At 44.3% G+C, this 27011-nt stretch overlaps 1 protein-coding gene across 1 annotated transcript in view; it reads right to left on the reverse strand.

Annotated features, from left to right (window-relative positions):
- Positions 1 to 3558: 3558 nt before the first annotated feature.
- Positions 3559 to 27011, reverse strand: part of LOC137532686 (vomeronasal type-2 receptor 26-like) — a 29932-nt gene continuing 6479 nt past the window's right edge. Inside the window, exons 2-3 of the mRNA XM_068253503.1 lie at positions 8141 to 8201; positions 3559 to 4466 (exon numbers count right to left, since the gene is read on the reverse strand). Of these exons, the coding sequence (XP_068109604.1) occupies positions 3559 to 4466; positions 8141 to 8201 (969 nt within the window). The remainder of the gene's footprint in view (positions 4467 to 8140; positions 8202 to 27011) is intronic.

Genomic DNA, 27011 nt, shown 5'->3' on the forward strand with positions numbered 1-27011 from the left:
GTAAAACTACACCCTAAAGCATTTTATATATACAAATACATTAGTTTTATACCATAAATTAACTCATTACCTCCCACACTCCCCAATTTTTTTTTTTTTTTGTAATAAAAAAAAATACAATAAAAAAACAAAACATAAATAGTTACCTTAGGGACTGAACTTTTTAAATAATTTATGTCAAAAGGGTATAACACTGTTACTTTATAAACTACGGGCTTGTAATTAGGGATGGATGCAAAACTGAAAAAAATGCACCTTTATTTCCAAATAAAATATTGGCGCCAAACATTGTGATAGGGACATAATTTAAATGGTTTATAAGCGGGAGAAATGGGCAAATACATTCCATGGGTTTTAATTACAGTAGCATGCATTATTTAAAAACTATAATAGCCGAAAACTGAAAAATAATATTTTTTCCCACATTTTTTCCTATTTTCCCATTAAAACACATTTAGAATAAAATAATTCTTGGCATAATGTCCCACCTAAAGAAAGCCTAATTGGTGGCGAAAAAAACCAAGGTATAGTTCATTTCATTGCGATAAGTAATAATAAAGTTATAGATGAATGAATGGAAGGAGCGCTGTAAGGTGAAAATTGCTCTGGTGTTCAAGGGGTAAAACCCCTCAGTGGTGAAGTGGTTAATAGCAAAGCCCCGTACGTACTTAGGACCTTAGTGGTGGCTGGATAGTGTAATGGTTAAGGGCTCTGCCCCTGACGTAGGAGACTTGGGTTCAAATCTCGGTTCTTCCTGTGCAGTAAGCTGCACCTATTCAGTAAGGAGTTTCTTGGGCAAGTCTCCTTAACACTGCTACTGCCTACTGAGTGCGCTCTAGTGGCTGCCTTGCAAGTGCTTTGAGTCCAACAGGAGAAAGGCGCTATACAAAAAAAAGGAGTTATTTAAACAAGGAATTATTAGTTAAGGTGAGAGCTGCGAAGGGGGAGTCATGAGTGGTGGTGGCTGGTGGACATCTTTAATAAAGGATGCAACAATAGAGGATATTGGTGTGGGACTATTTCCAAGGATATTGGCATGGGAACTTTTTTTTTCTTAATGGGTATTTATTGTTAATTAAGAATAATAAAGGACTTAACTTATTGTTCATTTAGTCTGCATGTTTTACCCGCAGTGTTGTAATAATACAGTGTTTGTACTCAATAAACCTGATGTGTTAAAGCGGACCCAAACCAAACATTTTTTTTTTTTTTTAATTCTTAATATTTAGTTGCAGCACTCTGACACATACAAAGATACATAAACACTCCTTCAAGCCTATGAGCATTTCAGTGCATGATTTTTCCCCTTCTCTTTCCATAACTAGGGTTATACAGGTGGCAGCCATTACTTCTGAGCTTAGTAGGAGGTTTTAGATCATGGGTGTGTTTGTCATCAGCTACCCTCCCTCACAGGGGCGTCGTCTATGTGAAATCTCACACAAGCTGAGATCACCTACCCTGTGACATCATCAGTAGCAGCCTGTTTTGTTTTTGTTTTTTATCTCCTCCACCAGTTTGCCGGATTCTGTCCCGGCAATATGGGAGGAAGGGAGGGGTTCCTCCAATAAATGTAAAATATTTTATATTTGTCATCATGCAGCTGAAAACAGGCTGCCATTTATTATTATAAGTTAGAAAATAGATTTTATTTCTGAAATCTTGTATTTTTAATTTGGGTCCACTTTAAGTTTAAATAATAATAATAATAATAATAATAATAATAATAATACAGGATTTTTTTGTTTCATTTAACCATTTGTGGAAATGGGTAAGGGGTACTTTGTGGGAAATGGGTAAGGGGGATTCCCAGATGCCACCATGAACCCCCACAGGGTGTAATCGGCCCCGCCTCCTCCTGGGGCAATGGAGGTGGGGAAGAGCCCCGTGTCCATGGATTGGACAAGGGCTCCGGGGAGAGGGAAAGCTTGGCACACACATGGTACATTACCTGGAATAACACATATAATACTTTTTATTCCCATAACCAAAAAGTGGGTGGAGACAAATGCAAATTTAACTAGAAAATGTAAACTGCAGCAATTCTTACACTGTTAATGGTAGGATTCTCAAACTTTGCACAGTTGGTCGCTGGGTGACCGGGATTAATATTCAGAAAAGTGGGTGGAGCCTACAAAAGCCAATCAAAATCCACCTATTGATTTTCAAAGGGAATATGTAATTGCTGCCGTTCTTGCACTGTTAATAGCACAAGCCTCAAACCTGGTACAGTTGGTCATTGGGTGACTGGGGTTCAAATTCAGAAAAGGGGGTGGAGCCACAAATGGCTAATCAGATTTGTTTCATTTCAATACAAATTATTAAAAGCCAAAGACCGCAATGCTCACAAACTTGGTCATTGAGTAATTGAGTAATTGTGTGTTAGGATTACAAAAAGTGGGTGCAGCAAACCCCAGCTAAATACATACCCAGGCAACGCCGGGTCATCAGCTAGTGAATAATAGACTGGGTGCATGAAAAAAAGGGCTCCAGGAAAAAAATGGCCCGGCTAGATAGCAAATTGGTGCAGGTGGATAACCTAAACTCAATATATTGTTAACAAAATTGGTTATCGATAAATACTGTTTTAAAACAGATGGGAGTTGATAATGAAAATATATTAACATTAAAAATCTTTACGTAATTTAACAATACATCTTAACCCAACCCTACTCTCACACAGAACCCTCCCCTGGTGGTACCTAAAACTAACCACTCCCCTGTGGTGTCTAACACTAACCACCCCCCAGTGGCGCCTAATCCTAACCACCCCCCAGGTGGTGCCAAACCCTAACCACTCCTCCTGGTGGTGCCTAACCTTAACCACCCCAGTGGTGCCTAACCCTAACCCCCCCCCCCCCATGGTGCCTAACCTTAACCACCCCTTCTCGGTTTTGCCTAACCTTAACTGCCCCCAGGTGGTGCCAAACCATAACCACTCTCACTGGTGGTGCCTAACCCTAACCACTCCCTCTTTACACATAGAAACACTCCCTTTTACACATAGAAACGATAATATCTTTGATAATGTAAAATCTGTACATACAAACAAAATAATATGACAAAAACTATAACGTTGCAAGCTTCTAAAATGCTAAAATATTTCAAAAACTTAAATGTTCCAACGTTGTTAATGATATTTATCGGGCGCCCTTTTTTCTTCTTTGGGCGCAGTATTAACGATGAATGTATGAGAGTCTATGGTGGCACCCTCAGCCAACACCCATGAATTGAACATACTGAAAGCATATTCGTGCAATTCAGGTCACGACTTTAGCTGAGAAAAATGTTTCAAATGAAATCCTTGGATTGTCCTGGATTTGAAAAATGCGTTGAGATGGAGATTTACTAAAACTGAACCAACAGCATCTTTGTTTCTAATAAAGGAAAAAAAGGTTTTCCAATTTTTATTTTTTTTTATTTCTGACTACAGTATACATACATTGGAACATAAAATGGTATGTATTTTTTTTTTGTATATATAAAACTATTACTATTTTAATTTTTATATGCTTCATTTATAAAACAAAATAAAAGTATTTCCATGCATTACAACTGACATCATGAGCTGTATTTGTGCAGCACGAGTTTCCTGGAGTGGAGATCTGGCTCCATCAGCAGAATGTAGAGTTTGGGAAGAAATATACAGCCTAATATTCCAGCACTGGAGGCCAGTATGGCAAATACCTCCACTGCCACCATGTACTTCCCTCTGGTGCTCACATAGGCCGGGATCATGGCAATCCAGACACTGCAGAACACCAGCATGCTGAACGTGATGTACTTGGCCTCATTAAAGCTGTCCGGTAATGTCCTCACCATGAAAGCCAGAACTAAGCTCACACCAGCCAGAAACCCCATATAACCCAACACAGAGTAGAAGCCAATCACTGAGCCCTCATTACACTGGATGATGATTATCCCAGGAGAAGAGGACATGTCATTCTCTTGGTAGGGAGGAGACACTGACAGCCAGATAGTACAAATCAGAACTTGGACAGAGGAGCAGGAGAAGACTATAGAATTAGATAGTTTGACGGTGACCCATCTGTTCCAGGAACTGCCGGGTTTGGTGGCTTTGAAAGCAATGCAGACAGTGATAGTCTTGGCCAGGACAGAGGAGACAGCGATGGTGAAGAAGATCCCAAATGCCACCTGTCTCAGCATGCAGGTAATGTCCACAGGGCGTCCCAGGAACAAGAAGACACACAGGAAGCTCAGCAAGATGGAGGTCAGGAGGATGAAGCTCACAGTCCGGTTATTGGCTTTCACCACTGGAGTGTCCCAGAAATACATCAAACTTCCAGTGATAAATATTGTCATGATGCAGAAGGATAGAGATGTGGATAAAGCAACTAAAACCAGAGGATCATCTCTATAGGACAAAAACTCCTGGATTTTAGAAACACATCTCACTCTGTCCTTGTCTGGCCACTTATCCTCTGGACATTTATAGCAAATTTCACTGTCTGAAAATAAATGAGAGGGAAAAAAAACATTAAAAAAACACATTTGATCATAATATTTTCTTTGAATATATATTTGTTTCTGCCTAACATGTTTCCCTGTAATCTTCAGGAGGGGAGGAACCGTGGCCTGTTTGACTACATAAGAGGAGGAGAGGTTGGGCAGGTGGGTGAGGACAGGTGCCAGATCATAAAAGTGTGGGGGAAGGGAGTTGGATTGGATCTGAAGGAGTAGGAAGTAGCAGGCGAAGTTGTGAGCAGCTAGTTGACTTCCTCCACCATGATGCAAGTGAAGGAAGTAAGGTGGTAAAGCTGAAAGTTACACGAGGAAGCGTTGTGTGTGGCGGCAGGTGCATGGAGATCTTTAATTAAGATATTAGAAGATAGTGGCGTGGGATCTTTCTGAGGAACATAGGAACTTTAATTTATCTTAAGTATTTATAGTTAATGAAATTAAGACTATTAAAGGACTTTTTTGTTGCTGTTTTTTTATTTACATTTTACTCTTTGTAAAAATGGGGGAGGGGCTGTCATCTGGGGGTCCTCTTCTTAAAGGGAACTACCAGATACCACCATGAAGGTCTCCCCTGGGCACCAGAGGTGGGAAAGAGCACCTTGTCCATGGATTGGACAAGAACTCTGAGAAACAGCAGGAGCCTTGGCCACCCATCTCCTCCTGAGCCTCCCATACCATGGACCATGCGGGCTGGTATAGTTCAGGGTGTGGAGCCCTACACAGCTGGAGCTCCACATTTTGGCTATCCTGGCCTGCATGGGGGACAAGGGATTAAAAAGGCTTTGGAGGTGGGAACCTATTCAATTTTTTTTCAATGTAACTTTTTTAATGGGTAAATCACCACTACAATTGCCAGGGATTCTTATACAGCCATATTGCAGCTGTATAGCGATCCCTGGACAAAAACATTGTCAGTTCCACTGGGATTCCAGCCAGTCATTACACACTGCATACTGACCACCTGGAAACCTCAGCATGAAATTCACTGCTCTTTCTTTTGATATATGTAGATCTATGCTACCAGTAGGTTGATACTTTCATTTAACCTCATTAAAAACAAACAAACAAACAAACACCTTTTTCCTATTGCAACATTAAAATGTGATGTCTGTGTGGTTGTAAGTACTGTTTTTAATGTATATCTGTACCTTGCTTTTTTTGTTTCTCTCTCGTCTTCCTTTTAACCTCCCGACTATCAACTTGTATTCTTCTGACTGCCCACTCCTACATGCCCCCTCCTACATCTTCTGCCCCATCAGCTGTAAGTTAGATTTCCTGCTGTCCACTGTCAAAAATGGCCTGCAGAAGACTGACACACACTTGCACTGGATCATAACCCCCTTAGGAACACCTGCTGATAACCCCAAGGCATGTTTTCTATGGCTTGGTACATTTTTTTTACAGTTGGGCATTGGACAATGGGGCAATAGCAGCGTGCCTTCCATGGCCTATGGACCATTCAGTGGACAATTCGGATATGTGTTCAGTACAGTACAGTTTGAACAGTATTCCCTAACACCCCTCTTAGATAGTGTTGCCAATACGTTGTAATGTTCCACCCCCAATGATCAGTCTATCTGTGACATATATCTACACCATCTGCCTTAATATCCTGTGGAAATGGTTGAACTCAAGATCTCCTGTTATCACTTGAATGTTATGTTTACAAAATGTACCGTTTGCACTTATTGGACTTGATTCACTAACCGGCGCTAAGTGTTAGCGCCGGAGTGAAAAGCCACTTAGTGTGCCTTATTAGACTTAAGGGGCCTTATCAGAGTTAAGGGGCCTTAATAGAGTTAAGGGGCCTTATTGGTGTCTTATCAAAGTTAAGGGGCCTTAACAGAGTTAAGGGGCCTTATCAGAGTTAGCGTGCCTTATCAGAATAGCCTAGCAAGCGCTACGAACTTATGCCTGATAATTGACAATGACAAGAGCTCTACTCATCATCAATTATCAGGCATAAGTTCGTAGCGCTCGCTATGCTATTCTGATAAGGCACGCTAACCCTGATAAGGCACGCTAACTCTGATAAGGCACCGATGAGGCCCCTTATCTCTGATAAGGCAAGCTGTTTGTCTCAGTGAATTTGTCTTAGTGAATCAAGCCCCTAGCACCCTGGTTTGCGCCCACAAAGTGTTAAGCCTCACTAACTGGCTTAGCGCCGGTTAGTGAATCAAGCCCATTGTGTCCCTTCATTCTGACCTATGTCATTGCTTTGTTTATTGTTCCTCTTTTTTGAAAAATCCCATAAAAATGATTGAAAACAAAAAGGCACTCACAGGGGGACCCTCTGATAGGAAAAGACCTGGCAGGCCTAAAGCCACATCAGCATCAGAAGATATATTTTTGTAAGTCAATATCTTCTGTGATAGGCTGCTTATGGGATCAGTGCTTCAAGCGTAGCAACCGAGAGGCATCCAGTAACAAAATGGCTACCACAGCATTCTGCATCACCATATAGGGTTCTCGGGGGACCACCCTACAGCAACACAATGACCCAATCAACCCCTGTGTTATCAATTCCAATAGAAACCTGCAGCAAGTCTTCACTGTCAGCAACAAAACCTGATTACTACTGCTTGGCCAGCAAGTGGATTTCCTCAGCTTTACCAGCTCCCTGTCCGACACACTGGTCTAAGCTATACGTGAACTTAGGAAAGAAGACCAAGGTGGTTCGCATATGACCATGAAGTAGCCAGCACAGTCTCCAGACTTAAACCCCAATGAGCTGGTTTGAGATGAACTGGACAAAAAAGTGAGAGCTAAGCGACCTACAAGTTCCCACATTAGCGGAGACTTCAGTTGGTGATTTGTCTTTCTAAGCATGGGTGGCACTACACAGAGAAAGATGCGCATACACATGTAGCTGTTCATCTTCACTCTAATGGAGCTAGTCTCTAGCCAGGTGTAGCTGCTGGACAAACAGTGAAAGGCTGAGGTTTATGTATATGACAGCCAGTTACATGTGATCGGAATGGGATTACATCCAGCCTAAAGAGCGATGCAATAATCTTCCTCATAAACAGGTCCTCACAAGCATCCCTGTTATTTTATAGACAGTTGGGAGTTACTGGGCTGTTATCGCTCTACAGAGCACCATTGTTACCACCATTAGGCTCTTTGGTAATTTAATCTATTTACAGAAGCTGCAAAAGGATTTAGTAATACAACTTTCAATAACAATACATTATGAAAGGACTTGAGTAGCACTGCCACTGATTAATGTTGTAGAATTTCCTCTTAAAGTATTTTTCAGCCTGTAGAGAAATCTGACCTAAATGTATCCTCTTCTTCTATCAGCAATGTGGTCGCTTGCCTGGACTGTATCCAACCCAACCGGCGAAGCCCAACCAACCCAATCAGCACAGCCCAACCAACCCAATCCAACCCATCCAACCCAACCCAACCAACCCAACCCAACCAACCAACCAACCAACCCATCCAGCACAGAGTGGCTCAGTCACTTGTGTCATGGCTGAGCTCCAACTCTTGGTTGAGTTTCTAAATGTAGCATTATTTATTATTATTATTATTATTTTTATTATTATGTTTCTATAATTGTTATAACAATCTATCACACAGAACATATCCCGACCTGTTGAGTTGGAGATTTTTCCCTCAGAACATGGAACACATCCATAGCAGCAGGAATGGATACTCTCCTTAGCAGCCTTATGGAATCCAGGAGGACACTTCTCATTACATCGGGCCCGGGGGAGCTGAGAGAGGGAAGAAAACAGATGTCTATTTATATGAACATTTGCTATTGGTCCGGCGTTGCCCAGGTATGTATTTGGCTGGCGCTGGCCTCACCCACTTTTTCTAACTCTAACACACAATTACCAAGTTTGTGACCTTTGCGGTCTTAGGCATCAATGACTTGAAATGAAACAAATCTGATTGGCTGTTTGTGGCTCCACCCCCTTTTATGAATTTTAACTCCAGTCACCCAATGACCAGGGTTGCTCGTAAACTACGCCAGCGCGAATCTACGCATCGTAGTACGCAACTACACATCGTAGTTCGTAGACGAAGTTTAAGAACTACACGTACGCATTTCCGCGTAGTCATAGTCCCGCTATGCATAGCTTTGCCCGCTACGCGTAGTTGACGTATGTATTGCGAAGTCAACTACGCGTGCGGTAACTGCATTTATATGGGTCATTGCGCATGCGCAGAAATTTTATTGCCCTTTGTACGCATACAATTCCGCATAGGATGTTGGAATGTATGCTTATATTAGTTTGTGTATGCGCATAGTTAGCAGATTATTGCAGACATTTTTCAGCATAAGGGCATAAGCGGTCGCATCAACTACGCTACGCAATACGTGATGCTTGCGTATTTTAATGCGTAGTCTACGGTATGCTAACGTAGCAAAGTGGCTGATTTCGGAGCCGTAGATTGCGAAGCGTATTTGCGTAAAAATACGCGTAGTTCCAGCGTAGCGAAGTTGGCTGACTACGAACATCCCTGCCAATGACCAACTGTACCAGGTTTGAGGCTTGTGTCATTAACAGTGCAAGAATGGCGGCAATGAAATATTCCCCTTAAAAGGCAATTGGTGATTGTAAGAATGGCTGCAGTTTACATTTTCCCAGGGAAATTTGTATTTGCCTCTACCCACTGATGACCCGGCATTGCTGAGTTATGTATTTGGCTGGTGTTGGCTGCGTCCACTTTTTCTAACCCCAACACCCAGTCAATGACCAAGTTTGTTAGCTTTGCATCTCTGGCATCAATAATTTGCATTGAAAAGAAACACATGTGATTGGCTGTTGCTCCACCTCCTTTTTGAATTTGAACCCCAATCACCCAATGGCCAAGTGTACCAGGTACAGGTGATTAACATTGCAAGAGGCTTGTGCCATTAACAGTGCAAGAATGGCAGCAATTATATATTCCCCTTGAAAATCAATAGGTGAATTATGATTGGCTTTTTAAGCTCCACCCACTTTTCTGAATATTAGTCCCAGTCACCCAGTGATCAACTGTGCAAAGCTTGAGAACCTTACCATTAACAGTGTAAGAATGGCTGCAGTTTACATTTTCCCAGTGAAATTTGTATTTGTCTCCGCCCACTTTTTGGCTATGGGAATAAAAAGTATCCTATACTTTATTCCAGGTAATGTACTATGTGTGCGCCAAATTTCATTCTAATCTGTTCTGCCATTGTTGCGTGATCGAGTAACAAACATCCAAATATCCAAACATCCGAACTTTCCCATTTATAATACTAGCTGGTCACCCTGAGTTGCCTCGCCCGGCCCCGGAGTTGCCCGGGTATGTATTTGGCTAGTGTTGGCTGTGCCCACTTTTTTTAATCCTAACACACCATTACTCAATGACCTAGTTTGTGAGCGTTGTAGACTTTGGCATCAATAATTTGTATTGAAATGAAATTAATCTAATTGGCTGTGGCTCCACCCCCTTTTCTGAATTTGAACCCCAGTAACCAAAAGGCCAACTGTACCAGGTTTGAGTATTGTGCCATCAACAGTGCAAGAATGGCAGCAATTAAATACTTCCCCTTGAAAAGAAATAGGTGAATTTTGATTGGCTTGTGTAGGCTCCACCCACTTTCTGAATATAAATCCCAGTCACCCAGTGATCAACTGTGCAAAGCTTGAGAACTCTACCATTGACAGTGAAAGAATGGCTGCAATTTACATTATGCCAGTGAAATTTGTATTTGTCTCCGCCCACTGATGTCCTGACGTTTCCCGGGTATGTATTTGGCTGGGGTTGGCTGTGGCCACTTTTTCTAACCCTAACACACAATTACTCAATGACCAAGTTTGTGAGATTTGTGGTCTTTGGCATCAATAATTTGCATTGAAATGAAACAAATCTGATTGGCTGTTTGTGGCTCCACCCCTTTTCTGAATTTGAACCCCAATCACCTAATGGCCAAGTGTACCAGGCACAGGTGATTAACAGTGCAAGAATGGCAGCAATTAAATATTCCCCTTAAAAATCAATAGGTGGATTTTGATTGGCTTTTGTACACTCCACCCACCTTTATGAATATTAATCCCAGTCACCCAGTGACCAAGTGTGTAAAGTTTGAGAACCCTACAATTAACAGTGTAAGAATGGCTGCAGTTTACATTTCCCAATGAAATTTGTATTTTTCTCCACCCACTGATTTCCTGACATTGTTCGAGTATGTATTTGGCTGGTGTTGGCTCCGCCTACTTTTTCTAACCCTAACACACAATTACTCAATGACCAAGTTTGTGCGCTTTGTGGTCTTTGGCATCAATAATTTGCATTGAGATTAAACAAATCTGATTGGCTGTTTGTGGCTCCACCCCTTTGTCTAAATTTGAACCCCAGTCACCCAATGACCAACTGTACCAAGTTTAAGGCTTGTGCCATTAACAGTGCAAGAATGGCAGCAATTACATATTCACCTTAAAAATCAATAGGTGAATTTTGATTGGATTTTGTAGGCTCCACCCACTTTTCTGAATATTAATCCCAGTCACCCAGTGACCAATTGTGCAAAGTTTGAGAACCCTACCATTAACAGTGTAAGAATGGCTGCAGTTTACATTTTCTCAGTGAAATGTGTATTTGTCTCCGCCCACTGATGACGCGATATTGCCCGCTTATGTATTTGGCTGGTGTTCGCTGCGCCCACTTTTCCTAACCTTAACACACAATTACTGAATTACTCAATGACCAAGTTTGTGAGCTTTGCGGTTTTAGGCATCAATAACCTGCATTAAAATTAAACAAATAAGATTGGCTGTTTGTGGCTTCACCCCCTTTTATCAATTCATTGTTTGTGGCTCCACCCACTTTTCAGAATTTTAATCCCAGTCACCCAGTAATTAACTGTGCAAAGTTTGAGAACCCTACAATTAACAGTGTAAAAATGGCTGCAGTTTACATTTTCCCGGTAAAATTTGTATTTTTCTCCGCCCACTTATGACCCCATGTCGCCCGCTTATGTATTTGGCTGGTGTTGGCTGTGCCCACTTTTCTAACCCTCACACACAATTAATCAATTACTCAATGTTACAATAGGTGTCAGCTAAACAGATTTTTCTGATTATTTGTGATCTGCAGTATCACCAATCATACAGATGCTATACCTGATCATGTGGTGATCTGCAGAATCACCAATAATGCTAGTATAGCCAGACACAGGACTACCAATGTGAGATAGTGTTTGGTGCAACAGTAATGAGGAATATGAAGTCTCCCGAGGAGCGGGTGATTAAGACAAAACTGCAGCCAGTGAACACCTGAGGAGCAGGTGTTACAGACAGTGCTGCAAAGGATATTCACCTTAGGAACAGATGATTAAGACTATACTGCAGCCAGTGGACACCTGAGGAGCAGGTGTTACAGACAGTGCTGCAAAAGATATTCACCTGAGGAGCAGGTGATTAAGACTACACTGCAGCCAGTGGACACCTGAGGAGCAGGTGTCAACAGACAGTGCTACAGTTGAGCTTCACCTGAGTAGCAGGTGAAATGCCACAGATCCCTTGCCAGTGGCTAGGCCCACTGGTGGGGTAAGAAAGGTCAGACAAGCAGAGTCGGCAACGTACGGACAGATAAGGTACAAAGACAGAAGACTGATTCAGTGTCAGGTTCAGGCAGGGTCGGCAACATGAATCAGATGAGCAGAGGTACAGAGTCAGTAAGCAGGAGAATAGTCAACGGAAGCAGAAGGTCATAACAGATAATACAATGAATAGTACTTTAAGCTATCAACAGAATCTGGCTAAGTGTGGATCCCCAGCTCCAGCTGGTTCTAGCACACTGTAGGATCTGACTAGGGTCTGTGCGCTCACACGTTAGCATTTGCAACAGCAGACAAGGAACAACTGACAGGCATGCTGTATATATACTGGGAGCACTCCTTAGCGCCGCCCCAGTCACTCAGCCAATCGGAATCAGTGTTGGAGTCAGCTGACCGGCTGATCAGCTGACTCCCCTTCTGCTTGCATAAAGCTCCTGTCTGTGCGCGCGTGTAGCCCTCAGTCTATGTGCGACTGAGAGATCAGACAAAGTACCATCATGTAACAGCACGGCGGAGGCCGCTGGCTGAGATGCAGGGACAGCCGCCATGTTGCTCAGCGCTGCGGCGGCCTACCCCGCGTTCTCCATAGTCCCAGGCACAACTCCATCACGTACCTGCGCGGCGGAATCCGCCGGCTGAGACGCGGAGATAGCCGCCATGCTGCTCCCTGTTGCAGCGGCATCTCCACTATCCTTTACACTCAATTACCAAGTTTGTGAGCTTTGTGGTGTTTGGCATCAATAATTTGTATTGGAATGAAACAAATCTGATTGGCTGTTTGTGGCTCCACCCCCTTTCTGAATTGAACCCCAGTCACCCAATGACCAACTGTACCAGGTTTGAGGCTTGTGCCATTAACAGTGCAAGAATGGAAGCAATGACATATTCCCCTGAAAAATCAATAGGTAATTTTTGATTGGCTTTTGTAGGCTCCACCCACTTTTCTGAATATTAATCCCAGTCACCCAGTAACTGTGCAAAGTTTGAGAACCCTGCTATTAACAGTGTAAGAATGGCTGCAGTTTACATTTTCCAGTGAAATTTGTTTTGTCTCCGCCCCCTTTTTGGTTATGGGAATAAAACATATCCTATATTTTATTCCAGGTAATGTACTATGTGTGTGCCAAATTTCATTCAAATCCATTCAGCCATTTTTGCGTGATCGAGTAACAAACATCCAAACATCCAAACATCCGAACTTTCCCATTTATAATATTAGTAGGATGGTGTAATGGAACAAAATACAAACATGATTAAAGAGAACCCGAGGTGTGTTTAAAGAATGTTATCTGCATACAGAGGCTGGATCTGCCTATACAGCCCAGCCTCTGTTGCTATCCCAAACCCCCCTAAGGTCCCCCTGCACTTTGCAATCCCTCATAAATCACAGCCATGCTGTGAGGCTGTGTTTACATCTGTAGTGTCAGTCTCAGCTGCTCCCCCGCCTCCTGCATAGCTCCGGTCCCTGCCCCCGTCCCTTCCCTCCAATCAGCAGGGAGGGAAGGGATGCAGGCGGGGACTGGAGTTCTGCAGGAGGCGGGGAGAGCAGCAGACTGACACTATAGAGATAAACACAGCCAGCTCTGACAAGCTGTTTGTCAGCAGCGTGGCTGTGATTTATCAGGGATTGCAGAGTGCAGGGGGACCTTAGGGGGGTTTGGGATAGCAACAGAGGCTGGGCTGTATAGGCAGATCCAGCCTCTGTATGCAGATAATATTCTTCAAACCCACCTCGGGTTCTCTTTAAGACAGAAAGATTCAATAGGTAGATAGATAGTTTAACATTCCCCTCCCCCAACACCCACACACACAGCAGCTCAATTATTTATTGACCACATGTCATATATTAAGAACTAGCTGGACGCCCGGCATTGCCCGGGTACGTATTTGGCCAGTGTTGGCTCCACCCCCTTTTCCTAACCCTAACACACAATTACTCAATTACTTAGTGACCAAGTATGTGAGCTTTGTGGCCTTTGGCATCAATAATTTGCATTGAAATACAATTAATTAAAATTAAATTAATAGAATTTGAACCCAAATCACCCAATGGCCAAGTGTACCAGGTACAGGTGATTAACATTGCAAGAGGCTTGTGCCATTAACAGTGCGAGAATGTCAGCAATTAAATATTCCCCTTAAAAATAAATAGGTGGATTTTGATTGGCTTTTGTAGGCTCCACCCACTTTTTTGAATATTAATCCCAGTCACCCAGTGACCAACTGTGCAAAGTTTGAGAACCCTGTCATTACCAGTGTAAGAATGGCTGCAGTTTAAATTTTCTCAGTGAAATTTGTATTTGTCTCCGCCCAATGATGTCCTGACATTGTTCTGGTATGTATTTGGCTGGTGTTGGCTCCGCCTACTTTTTCTAACACTAACACTCACTTACTCAATGACCAAGTTTGTGAGCTTTGCGGTCTTAGGCATCAATAATTTGCATTGAAATTAAAAAAAATCTGATTGGCTGTTTGTGGCTCCACCCCTCTTTCTGAATTTGAACCCCAGTCACCCAATGACTAACTGTACCTGGTTTAAGGCTTGTGCCATTAACAGTGCAAGAATGGCAGCAATTACATATTCCCCTTGAAAATCAATAGGTGGATTTTGATTGGCTTTTATAGGCTCCACCCACTTTTCAGATTATTATTCCTAGTCACCCAGTGACCAACTGTGTAAAGTTTGAGAACCCTACCATTAATAGTGTAAGAATGGCTGCAGTTTACATTTCCCAGTGAAATTTGTATTTGTCTCCTCCCCCTTTTTGGTTATGGGAATAAAAAGTATCCTATACTTTATTCCAGGTAATGTACTAAGTGTGTGCCAAATTTCATTCAAATCCGTTCAGCCATTTTTGCGTGATCGAGTAACAAACATCCAAACATCCAAAGTTTCCTACCTATATATATAAAATCGTGTGTGTGTGTGTGTGTGCATGTATGTGTAGTGTGTGTGTGTGTGTGTGTGTGTGTGTGTGTGTGTGTGTGTGTGTGTGTGTGTGTGTGTGTGTGTGTGTGTGTGTGTGTGTATGTGTGTATGTGTGTATGTATGTGTGTGTGTGTGTGTGTGTGTGTGTGTAATGCATGAGTGTGTGTGTGTGTGTGTGTGTGTGTGTGTGTGTGTGTGTGTGTGTGTGTGTGTGTGTGTGTGTGTGTGTGTGTGTGTGTGTGTGTGTGTGTGTGTGTGTGTGTGTGTGTGTGTGTGTGTGTGTGTGTGTGTGTGTGTGTGTGTGTGTGTGTGTGTGTGTGTGTGTGTGTGTGTGTGTGTGTGTGTGTGTGTGTGTGTGTGTGTGTGTGTGTGTGTGTGTGCCGCGATCACTCAAAAACGGCTTGACCGATTTAAACGAACACAGATCCCTTACTACCTGGGATGATATGTTCTGGGGTCTCGGGTCCCCCCCCCCCCTGGAAACGTGGGCGGAGCTACAAACAGCAAATCAGATTTCACCCATCCATGTCAATGGAAAAAATGTAAAAGGCTGCCGTTCTCACAGTAATCAAGCCACAGTTCCCATACTTGGCACAGTTGGTCACATGGTGACCGAGGTTACATTCCATTAAAAGTGGGCGGAGCATAAAACAGCCAAGCAAATTTCAGCCATTCATTTTAAATGGGAAAATGTAAACTGCAGCCATTCTAATGCTGGGAATACACGATGCGTTTTTGCGTTCGTTTTTGCCGTCGTTTTCGCTTTCGATCGATTCTACTCTCGATTCACTGCTCGATTCCCCTCTCGATTCCTTATCTTTTCTTATCAATTACATTCACTTGAATGAGGAGAATCGAAACGAAAGTAGAATCGACCAGATCCAACAGGTTGGAATTTATCTATCGAACCCATCTATCTAAAGTAAAAACTTAACGTGTGTTCCCAGCATTAGACTGTTAATGGCAGGGTTCTCAAACTTGGCACACTTGGTCACTGGATGACTGAGATTAAGATTCAAGAAAGTAGGTGGAGCCTACAATAGCCAATCAAAATTCACCTATTCATTTTCAAGGGGAATATGTAAACTGCTGCTATTCTTACACTGTTAATGACAGAGGCTTCAGACATGCTACAGTTGGTCATTGGGTGACTTGGGTCTAAATTCACTAAAGGGGTGGGGTCACAAACAGCCAATCAGATTTACTTGGTGGATAAACTGCTTCCATTCACACATTTTTGATGCCAGGAACCTGAAAGCTCACACATTGAGTGACTGTGTGTCAAGGTTACAAAAAGTGGGCGGAGCCAAAAAAAATTCACTGGGAAAATATAAACTGCAGCCATTCTTACACTGTTAGTGGTAGGGTTCTCAAACGTTGCACATGTGGTCACTGGGTGACTGGGATTAATATTCAGGAAAGTGGGTGGAGCTTACAACAGTCAATCAAAATTCACCTGTTGATTTTAAAAGGGAATATTTAAGCTGCTACCATTCTCTTATACTGTTAATTGCAGATGCCTCAAACCTGGTACAGTTGGTCACTGGGTGACTAGAGTTCAAATTCAGAAAGGGGGTGGAGCCACAAACAACCTGATGTGTTTATTTTTCAATGGGAATATACAAAGTATTGATACCAAGGACCCCAAAGCTGATAAACTTGATAATTGAGTGACTGTATGTCAAGGTTAGAAAAAGTGGGCGGTGCCAACAACTAAATTTTTTACATGGCAGGGTTCCCAAACTTTACACAATTGGTCACTTGGTGACTGGGATGAATACTCAGAAAGTGGGTGGAGCCTACAACAGCCAATCAAAATTCACCTGTTGATTTTCAAGGGGAATATTTACATTGCTACCATTCTTACACTGTTAATGACAGAGGCCTCAAACCTGATACAGTCAGTTATTGGGTGACTGGGGTCCAAATTTACTAAAGGAGTGGAGACACAAACAGCCAATCAGATTTGTTAGATTGAAAATTGCGCAAAAGGTGGATCAGCGCAACACCAGGCCGCCTCCGAATGGCCTCCATCAGAGATGCGCTGAGCCTCCCCAGGAACTACAAACGCACCTTGAACCCAAACAGAAGCTCTGCATATACACCAAAAGCATGGCTTTTAAGTGCAAGGTGCGTTTGTAGTTCCTGGGGGGGCTCAGCGCATCTCTGACGGAGGCCACTCGGAGGCGGCCTGGTGTTGCGCTGATCCACCTTTTGCGCAATTTTCAATTTTCGATTTTATTTGATTAGCCGCACCCAGGCTATGCATATACATAGGTTAGGATTTAGTTAGTGTTAGGCCCCTCCCATGGAGGATTGACTTCTTCGCAGTGGGAGGGACGAGTACTTAATAGGTTGCATGCAAGCTGTTAATGGAAACCAACATCCTCCTCTAGTGGTAGACAGGTCATGTGTATGCTCGGTGTGTATTCGACCCCACAAGTGGGGCTTGCACTCTTTTGCAGGTAGGCACTAGTGGAAGCAGGAAATTTGGGCGCATGAGGCAGGTGGACAAAAAGGGCGCAGCCATTCACTCCCATAATAAATATTGTTTAAATCGGCGCCCAACAGGAAAAAAGGGCGCCGGAGAAAAATAACGTTTTAAAAGCGGCGCCCGGAGACTTTTAATGTTTTATAACTGTTTCTCATGATTACACATTATTTAATGATTTATAATTTTTAAAACATTATTTTTAAACGAAAAACAGTACAATATTTTTTAAAACATTACTTTTAAACGAAAAACCGTACAATTTTTTTTTTTTTTTTTTCATTTTTAAACGAAAAACCGCACCATATTTTTTAAAAACGTTATTAATGCTTATCACAGGGGGGTCTTAGGTTTAGGCACCAACAGGGGGGTCTTAGGTTTAGGCACCAACAGGGGGGTCTTAGGGTTAGGCACCAACAGGGGGGTCTTAGGGTTAGGCACCAACAGGGGGGTCTTAGGGTTAGGCACCAACAGGGGGGTCTTAGGGTTAGGCACCAACAGGGGGGTCTAGGGGTTAGGGATAGGTACAGGGAGGGTTCTGTGTGAGAGTAGGGTTAGGTATAGCTTTAGTAAAATTCTTATTAATGTTTTATAAAACGTTATTAGAAATTTCAATTTTTAAACAGGGAAGATTAACGTTTTTAAAATTGCCGATTTTATACACATTATTTAATGATTTATAACTTTATAAAACATTATTTTTAAACGAAATATAACACAATTTTTTTTAAACGTTATTCATGATTATCTTTTAAAACCCTGCGCCCTTTTTTCCCGGCGCCCTTTTTTAACGTACGCGGCACTAGTCTGTTTTTAAGTAGCGCTGCTCATTTCCTTGCTATGTACTAATGAGATTTGTTAGATTGATTTCAGCCAGTCTGTTATTGGCAGGGTTCTCAAACTTGACACAGTTGGTCACTGGGTGACTGGAACTAATATTCAGGAAAGTGGGTGGAGCCTACAGCAGCCAATCAAAATTCACCTGTTTATTTTCAAGGGGAATATTTACATTGCTGTCATTCATACACTCTTCATGGCAGAGGCCTCAAATCTGGTACAGTCAGTCACTGGGAGACTGGGGTTTAAATTCTGAAGGGAGCGGGCCAAACACAGCCAATCAGATTTGTTTAATTTCAATGGTAAAATGCAACTTATTGATGCCAAGGACCCCACAGCTCATAAATTTGGTCATTGAGTGACTGTATGTTAAGGTTAGAAATAGTGGGCGGGGCCAAAAACAACTAACTTTTTTACATGGGAAAATATAAACTGCAGCTATTCTTACACTGTTAATGGCAGAGTTCTCAAACTTCACAAAGTTGGTCACTGAGTGACTGGGATTAATATTCGGAAAAGTAGGTGGAGCCTACAAGAGCCAATCAAAATTCACCTATTGATTTTCAAGGGGAATATTGAAACTGCAGCCATTCTTACACTGTTAATGGCAGAGGCCTCAAACCTGCTACAGTCGGTCATTAAAGAGGAACTTCAGCCTAAATAAACATACTGTCATTAAGTTACATTACTTAGGTTAATTAAAATGGATAGGCAATATAATCTCTTACCCACCCTGTTTTAAAAGAACAGGCAAATGTTTGATTTCATGAGGACAGCCATCATTTTGGTTGAAAGGAGGTGACAGGTAGCATGAGACACAGTTCCAACTGTCCTGTGTGCTGATCACCCCTCCCAGTTGCTAGGCAACGTGAATAACAACATAGGTAATCCCATCATGCTTTGCACAGCATCAGGGAAAAAAAGCCCAGGCAGTTTTCGTTGATGGGTGGAGCTTAGCTAAAAATGCAGCTAAAAATTGATGCTTTGGTTCTGATGCTGTGAAATTGTTAAAGAAACACCAAGCCTGTTCAATACTGCTGAGTAGATTTTTAGTCCGGAGGTTCACTTTAAGTGTCTGGGTTTCAAATTCAGTGAGGGGGCGGAGCCAAAAACAGCCAGATTTCTTTGCTGGATAAACTGCTTCCATTAGCACAATTTTGATGCCAGGAACCCAAAAGCTCACAAAATTGATCATTGAGTGACTGTGTGTCAAGGTTACAAAAAGTGGTTGGAGTTAAAAACAGATTTTTCTGGCAAATTGTAAACTGCAGCCTGTCTTCACTGTTAATGACAGGGTTCTCAAACTTTGCACAGCTGGTTACTGGGTGACTGGGATTAATATTCAGAAAAGAAGGTGGAGCCTAAAAATCACATGTCACTTTTCAAGGAGAATATTAAAATTGCTGCCATTCTTGCACTGTTAATCGCACAAGCCTCAAACCTAGTACAGTTGGTAATTGGGCCACTGGGGTTTCAATTCAGAAAAGGGGACAGAGCCACAAACAGTGAATCAGATTTGTTTTATTTCATGGGAAAATACAAATTATTGATGCCATGGACCCCAAAGCTCACAAACTTGGTCATTGAGTGACTGTACGTCCAGATTACAAAAAGTGGGCGGAGGCAAAAACAAATTTCACTGGGAAAATGTAAACTACAGCCATTCTTACACTGTTAATGGCAGGGTTCCCAAACTTTGCCCACATGGTCACTGGGTGACTGAGATTAATATTCAGGGAAGTGGGTGGAGCCTATAATAGCCTACCAAAATTCACCTGTTGATTTTCAAGGGGAATATTTAAATTGCTGCCATTTTTACACTGTTAATAGCAGAAGCCTCAAACCTGCTACAGTTGGTCATTGGGTGACTGGAGTTCAAATGCTGGAGAGGGGCGTGGCCACAAACAGCCAATCTGATTTGTTTAATTTCTATGGGAATATACAAATTATTGATGCCAAGGACCCCAAAGCTCACAAACTTGGTCATTGAGTGTTTGTGTGGTAGGGTTAAAAAAAGTGGGCGGAGCCAACACCAGTCAAATACCTACACGGGCAACGCCGGGTCATCAGTGGGTGGAGACAAATACAAATTTCACTGGAAAATGTATGCTGCAGCCATTCTTACACTGTTAATGGTAGGGTTCTCAAACGTTGCACAGTTGGTCACTGGGTGACTGGGATTAATATTCAGAAAAGTGGGTGGAGCCTACAAAAGTGAATCAAACTTCACCTATTGCTTTTCAAGGGGAATATTTAATTACTACCATTCTTGCACTGTTAATGTTAACCTGGTACAGTTGGTCATTGGGTGACGGGTTAAAATTCAGAAAAGGGGGTGGAGCCACAAACAGTTAATCAGATTTTTTCATTTCAATGCAAATTATTGATACCAAAGACCGCAAAGCTCACAAACTTGGCCATTGAGTAATTGAGTGTTAGGGTTAGAAAAAGTGGGTGGAGCTGACACCAGCCAAATGCATACCCGGGCAGCGCCGGGCAATCAGCTAGTTTATTATATTAGTAGGATAGTCATACTCACTATGCCCATAACTTTTCTCACCATCTCTGTCTCCACTCAAAATTGTTGAAAATAATCCAACATTGCACATTTGTGAGTCCTCAGTGAGGTGTGTGCCTATGACTTATGCTACATACACACTTGAAAGATACATGAAAGATCACAGACCAATGTTACCCCCTTCCATGTAGTATGAGAGCCATACTCTACACCGTCTATTCTATGGAGCTGAACTCCCCATCAGATAATAATCTTTGCAAGATGCTGCACACAAAGATGCTGTAGTACATTCAAAAGATCATTATCTGCTAAAGATCTATTCCTGCAAAAGATCCATTCCTGCAAATGCATTCATAGTCTATGATACAGTATCTGCAGATCTCATACACACCTTGTTTAATGGAAAATCATCTGCAGATCATCTGCAGATCAGATACACCAGAATGGATCTTCAGATGTGCAGATGATTGTCAGATATGCAGATGAATGTCTGTTAAAGGAGTTCTGTGGTAGTGTTGGGCGAACAGTGTTCGCCACTGTTCGGGTTCTGCAGAACATCACCCTGTTCGGGTGATGTTCGAGTTCGGCCGAACACCTGACGGTGCTCGGCCAAACCGTTCGGCCACATGGCCGAACTAAGAGCGCATGGCCGAACGTTCCCCGAACGTTCGGCTAGCGCTGTGATTGGCCGAACGGGTCACGTGGTTCGGGCCCGAACGCGCTCTGATTGGCCGAACGGTCACGTGGTTCGGGTAAATAAATACCCGAACCACGTCATATCTCCGCCATTTGTCTGTGGGTTTAGCTTTGGGTAGGCAGGCAGGGTAGTTCGCTCTCCAGCCACGCTAGCCAGGGTCCCACCCAGTCATTGTGTGTCGCTGCTGGGAACAGTAGTACACCGCTCGCTCAGCCACACTATATATAGCATTGTTTACTGCCACTGTGTACCTCGCTCAGCCACGCTATATATATAGCATTGTGTTTTCTGACACTCTGTGTACACGGCTTAGCCTGACTAATATAGCATTGTGTGTACTGCCACTGTGCACCTCGCTCAGCCACGCTATATATAGCATTGTGTGTACTGCCACTGTGCACCTCGCTCAGCCACGCTATATATAGCATTGTGTGTACTGCCACTGTGCACCTCGCTCAGCCACGCTATATATATAGCATTGTGTTTTCTGACACTCTGTGTACACGGCTTAGCCTGACTAATATAGCATTGTGTGTACTGCCACTGTGCACCTCGCTCAGCCACGCTATATATAGCATTGTGTGTACTGCCACTGTGCACCTCGCTCAGCCACGCTATATATAGCATTGTGTGTACTGCCACTGTGCACCTCGCTCAGCCACGCTATATATAGCATTGTGTGTACTGCCACTGTGCACCTCGCTCAGCCACGCTATATATATAGCATTGTGTTTTCTGACACTCTGTGTACACGGCTTAGCCTGACTAATATAGCATTGTGTGTACTGCCACTGTGCACCTCGCTCAGCCACGCTATATATAGCATTGTGTGTACTGCCACTGTGCACCTCGCTCAGCCACGCTATATATAGCATTGTGTGTACTGCCACTGTGCACCTCGCTCAGCCACGCTATATATATAGCATTGTGTCTACTGCCACTGTGCACCTCGCTCAGCCACGCTATATATATAGCATTGTGTTTTCTGACACTCTGTGTACACGGCTTAGCCTGACTAATATAGCATTGTGTGTACTGCCACTGTGCACCTCGCTCAGCCACGCTATATATAGCATTGTGTGTACTGCCACTGTGCACCTCGCTCAGCCACGCTGTATATAGCATTGTGTGTACTGCCACTGTGCACCTCGCTCAGCCACGCTATATATAGCATTGTGTTTTCTGACACTCTGTGTACACGGCTTAGCCTGACTAATATAGCATTGTGTGTACTGCCACTGTGCACCTCGCTCAGCCACGCTATATATAGCATTGTGTTTACTGCCACTCTGTGTACACCGCTCAGCCAGACTATATACCGTTGTTTACTGACACTCTGTGTACACCGCTCAGCCAGACTATATACCATTGTTTACTGACACTCTGTGTACACGGCTCAGCCTGACTATAAAGCATTGTGTGTACTGCCACTGTGCACCTCACTCAGCCACGCTATATATAGCATTGTGTTTTCTGACACTCTGTGTACACGGCTTAGCCTGACTATATAGCATTGTGTGTACTGCCACTGTGCACCTCGCTCAGCCACGCTATATATAGCATTGTGTTTACTGCCACTCTGTGTACACCGCTCAGCCAGACTATATACCGTTGTTTACTGACACTCTGTGTACACCGCTCAGCCAGACTATATACCATTGTTTACTGACACTCTGTGTACATGGCTCAGCCTGACTATAAAGCATTGTGTGTACTGCCACTGTGCACCTCGCTCAGCCACGCTATATATAGCATTGTGTTTTCTGACACTCTGTGTACACGGCTTAGCCTGACTATATAGCATTGTGTGTACTGCCACTGTGCACCTCGCTCAGCCACGCTATATATAGCATTGTGTTTACTGCCACTCTGTGTACACCGCTCAGCCAGACTATATACCGTTGTTTACTGACACTCTGTGTACACCGCTCAGCCAGACTATATACCATTGTTTACTGACACTCTGTGTACACGGCTCAGCCTGACTATAAAGCATTGTGTGTACTGCCACTGTGCACCTCGCTCAGCCACGCTATATATAGCATTGTGTTTTCTGACACTCTGTGTACACGGCTTAGCCTGACTATATAGCATTGTGTGTACTGCCACTGTGCACCTCGCTCAGCCACGCTATATATAGCATTGTGTTTACTGCCACTCTGTGTACACCGCTCAGCCAGACTATATACCGTTGTTTACTGACACTCTGTGTACACCGCTCAGCCAGACTATATACCATTGTTTACTGACACTCTGTGTACACGGTTCAGCCTGACTATAAAGCATTGTGTGTACTGCCACTGTGCACCTCGCTCAGCCACGCTATATATAGCATTGTGTTTTCTGACACTCTGTGTACACGGCTTAGCCTGACTATATAGCATTGTGTGTACTGCCACTGTGCACCTCGCTCAGCCACGCTATATATAGCATTGTGCTTTCTGACACTCTGTGTACACGGCTTAGCCTGACTAATATAGCATTGTGTGTACTGCCACTGTGCACCTCGCTCAGCCACGCTATATATAGCATTGTGTTTTCTGACACTCTGTGTACACGGCTTAGCCAGACTATATAGCATTGTGTGTACTGCCACTCTGTGTACACCGCTCAGCCAGACTATATAGCATTGTGTTTACTTCCACTCTGTGTCTGCTGGGCCTGGGAACAGTAGTACACCGCTCACCCGCCACTGTATAGCATTGTGCTCTGTGTCGCTGCTGGGAATAGTGGTACTGTATAGCATTTCTGTGCTGCCACTGTACTGCTGCCAGTCAGCGTGTACTGTAAGGATAAGTGAAATGAGGAAGAAATCCGGTGAAAGAGGAAGGGGCAAGGGAAGAGGTGTTTCCCCTGACGGTTCACGTACAGGCCACAGGGGAGCACCCAAGAAAACCCACTCAATACCGCCCATGTTGTCCAGGACAACAACCCTCACAAATCCAAAAGAACAGGACCAGATAATTACTTGGATGACCTCTCAAGCGTCCAGCAGTGGGTTAAGCAGCACCAGCACATCACGCACGAGGTCCTAGTCCTCAGCCAGTTACAAGGAGCCAGTGGGCACAAAGCTGACACAACCGGCAGCGACACCACCTACACAACTGCCAGATAACCAGTCCTATGAATTACCTCAGGACACAATGGGGTATTCGCAGGAGCTATTCCCAGCCCAACAAACTTCCACCTATGAAAGGTCAATGGAGGAACAGCCGGAAATGTTGTGCCCGGATTCACAACCATTAACTGTGGGAAATGCACCGCGCACTGAAATACAAGGCGAGTCCGAGGAGGACTCGGAAACCCAAATCCCAGAGCAAGTTGGGCAGGAGGGGTTGCAATTGCAGGAGGTCGGCCGACAAGATCTGGAAGACGACGTTGGAGTGAGCTGCGCAGAGGTTGTTCTGGGGAGCTCTACTCCACGGCGGCGGCCCCCCACAATGACATATGACGAGTTTGAGGAGATGGAAGAGGAGGGTATGGACAATGTGGACAGAGACCCAGATTTTATTTGTGAACGAGAACATCGCCGTCGTAGCAGCAGCACAGATGAGTCTGTTGAAGAACCCACTGCTGCACGAGTTCGCCTTGTGCCACAAGGTAGGCGGCGCGCAATTTCAGGCACCACAAGCGTGGAAGTTAGAGTGAGAGGCAAAAGAGGAGGAAACAGAAATCGCCAGCAAGGAGGCAGGTGCTCCAAAGTCTGGGCTTTCTTTGAAGACTGCACTGAGGATGTTACCATGGCGATTTGCAAGGTGTGCAAGACTCGCCTGAGCAGGGGGAAAAGTATTAACAACCTCTCCACCACCAGCATGAGCCGCCACATGCTATCCAAACATCCCACTCTGTGGGCAAACGCGGCAGGACAGGGTACCAGCAACACTGCCTCCCTTGGGTTCACCAGACTCACCACCAGACCCGCCTCAGCAGCAGCAGTAGCCCAGCCATTGCGTGGTTCACAACATTCACAAACATCAGACGACGCTGACACTGTCACTTTCCGGAGTAGTGCTCTTGAGGTCTCCCAGTGTTCATCAAACACAACAACCAACAGCCCTTCCGTGTGCAGCGCTACGGTTCAGTTGTCTGTGTCGGAGATGTTTGAGCGCAAGAGGAAATTGCCAGCAAATGACCCCCGGGCCGTGGCAGTAACAGCCAGCATAGCCAAGCTTCTGGCCTGCGAAATGCTGCCATATCGAGTGGTGGAGACAAACAGCTTCAAGGGCATGATGTCAGTGGCCATCCCACGTTACGTGGTTCCCAGCCGCTACCACTTTGCGCGCTCTGCAGTGCCTGAGTTGCATGAGCACGTGGTCAGGAAAATAACCCGAAGCTTGAAGAATGCCGTTGCCTGCAAGGTTCACCTCACCACTGACACCTGGACGAGTGCGTTCGGCCAGGGTCGATACATCTCCCTTACCGCGCACTGGGTGAACCTTGTGGAGCCTGGCAGCGATTCCTCACCTGCTACGGCGCGGGTGTTGCCCACGCCGCAAACAGCTGCACCGCCGTCCCTCCCACTGGATAACAACAGCAGCACCTACCTCTCTGACTCCTTCTCCTCCAACGCATCTCAAAGCTGTACCTCTTTCGGAAACGCTAACCCAGCAGCAGTAGGATCGTGGAAGCAGTGCAGCACAGCTGTTGGCATGCGTCAGCAAGCGTTGCTGAAGCTGATCTGCCTTGGGGATAAGCAGCACACAGGGGAGGAAATTTGGAGGGGAATAAAGGAACAGACGGATTTGTGGCTGGCACCGCTGGACCTGAAACCGGGCATGGTTGTGTGTGATAATGGGAGTAATCTCATTCGCGCTTTAAGGTTGGCTAAGCTGACACACATCCCTTGCCTGGCGCACGTGATGAACCTAGTAGTTCAGCGGTTCCTGAGGACATACCCAGGCGTGGCCGATCTTCTGTTGAAGGTGCGTCGAGTGGCCAAACATTGTAGAAATTCCAGTACTGCTTCGGGGGCACTCGCCAAGATGCAGGAGCGCTTCAATCTCCCCCACCATCGCTTGCTGTGTGATGTCCCTACGCGCTGGAATTCTACGCTGCACATGCTAGCACGCTTTTGTGAGCAGAAGAGTGCAGTGGTCCAGTACATGACGGCGCAGTACCGAGGCGCATCCGGACAGCTGCCAAGCTTCTGTGGATCCGATTGGGCCAACATGTTGGACCTCTGCCAAGTCCTCCAAAATTTTGAGCAATCCACGTTGCTTGTGAGCAGTGACAACTCTTCAGTCAGCATTACCATACCACTGCTGTGTTTACTGAAGAGGTCGATGTTAAAAATCAAGGAAACAGCTGTCATGATGCAACTGGGGGAATCTGAAGGAGAAAACGATCAGCGTGATGGTACCAACATCAGGCCATCCGCCTCAGGGAACGCTGGCCCCAGCAGCTATGACGAAGAAGAGGAGGAGGAACAGCTGGAGTTGGAGCAGGAATTTCATGCCACCACTGACGAGGGCCAGAGCGGTGCACGTTGGACTTCCACAATTCAACGCGAATGGTCAG

The sequence above is a fragment of the Hyperolius riggenbachi genome, chromosome 1, assembly GCF_040937935.1.
Source record: "Hyperolius riggenbachi isolate aHypRig1 chromosome 1, aHypRig1.pri, whole genome shotgun sequence".
Classification (NCBI taxonomy): Eukaryota; Metazoa; Chordata; class Amphibia; order Anura; family Hyperoliidae; genus Hyperolius; species Hyperolius riggenbachi.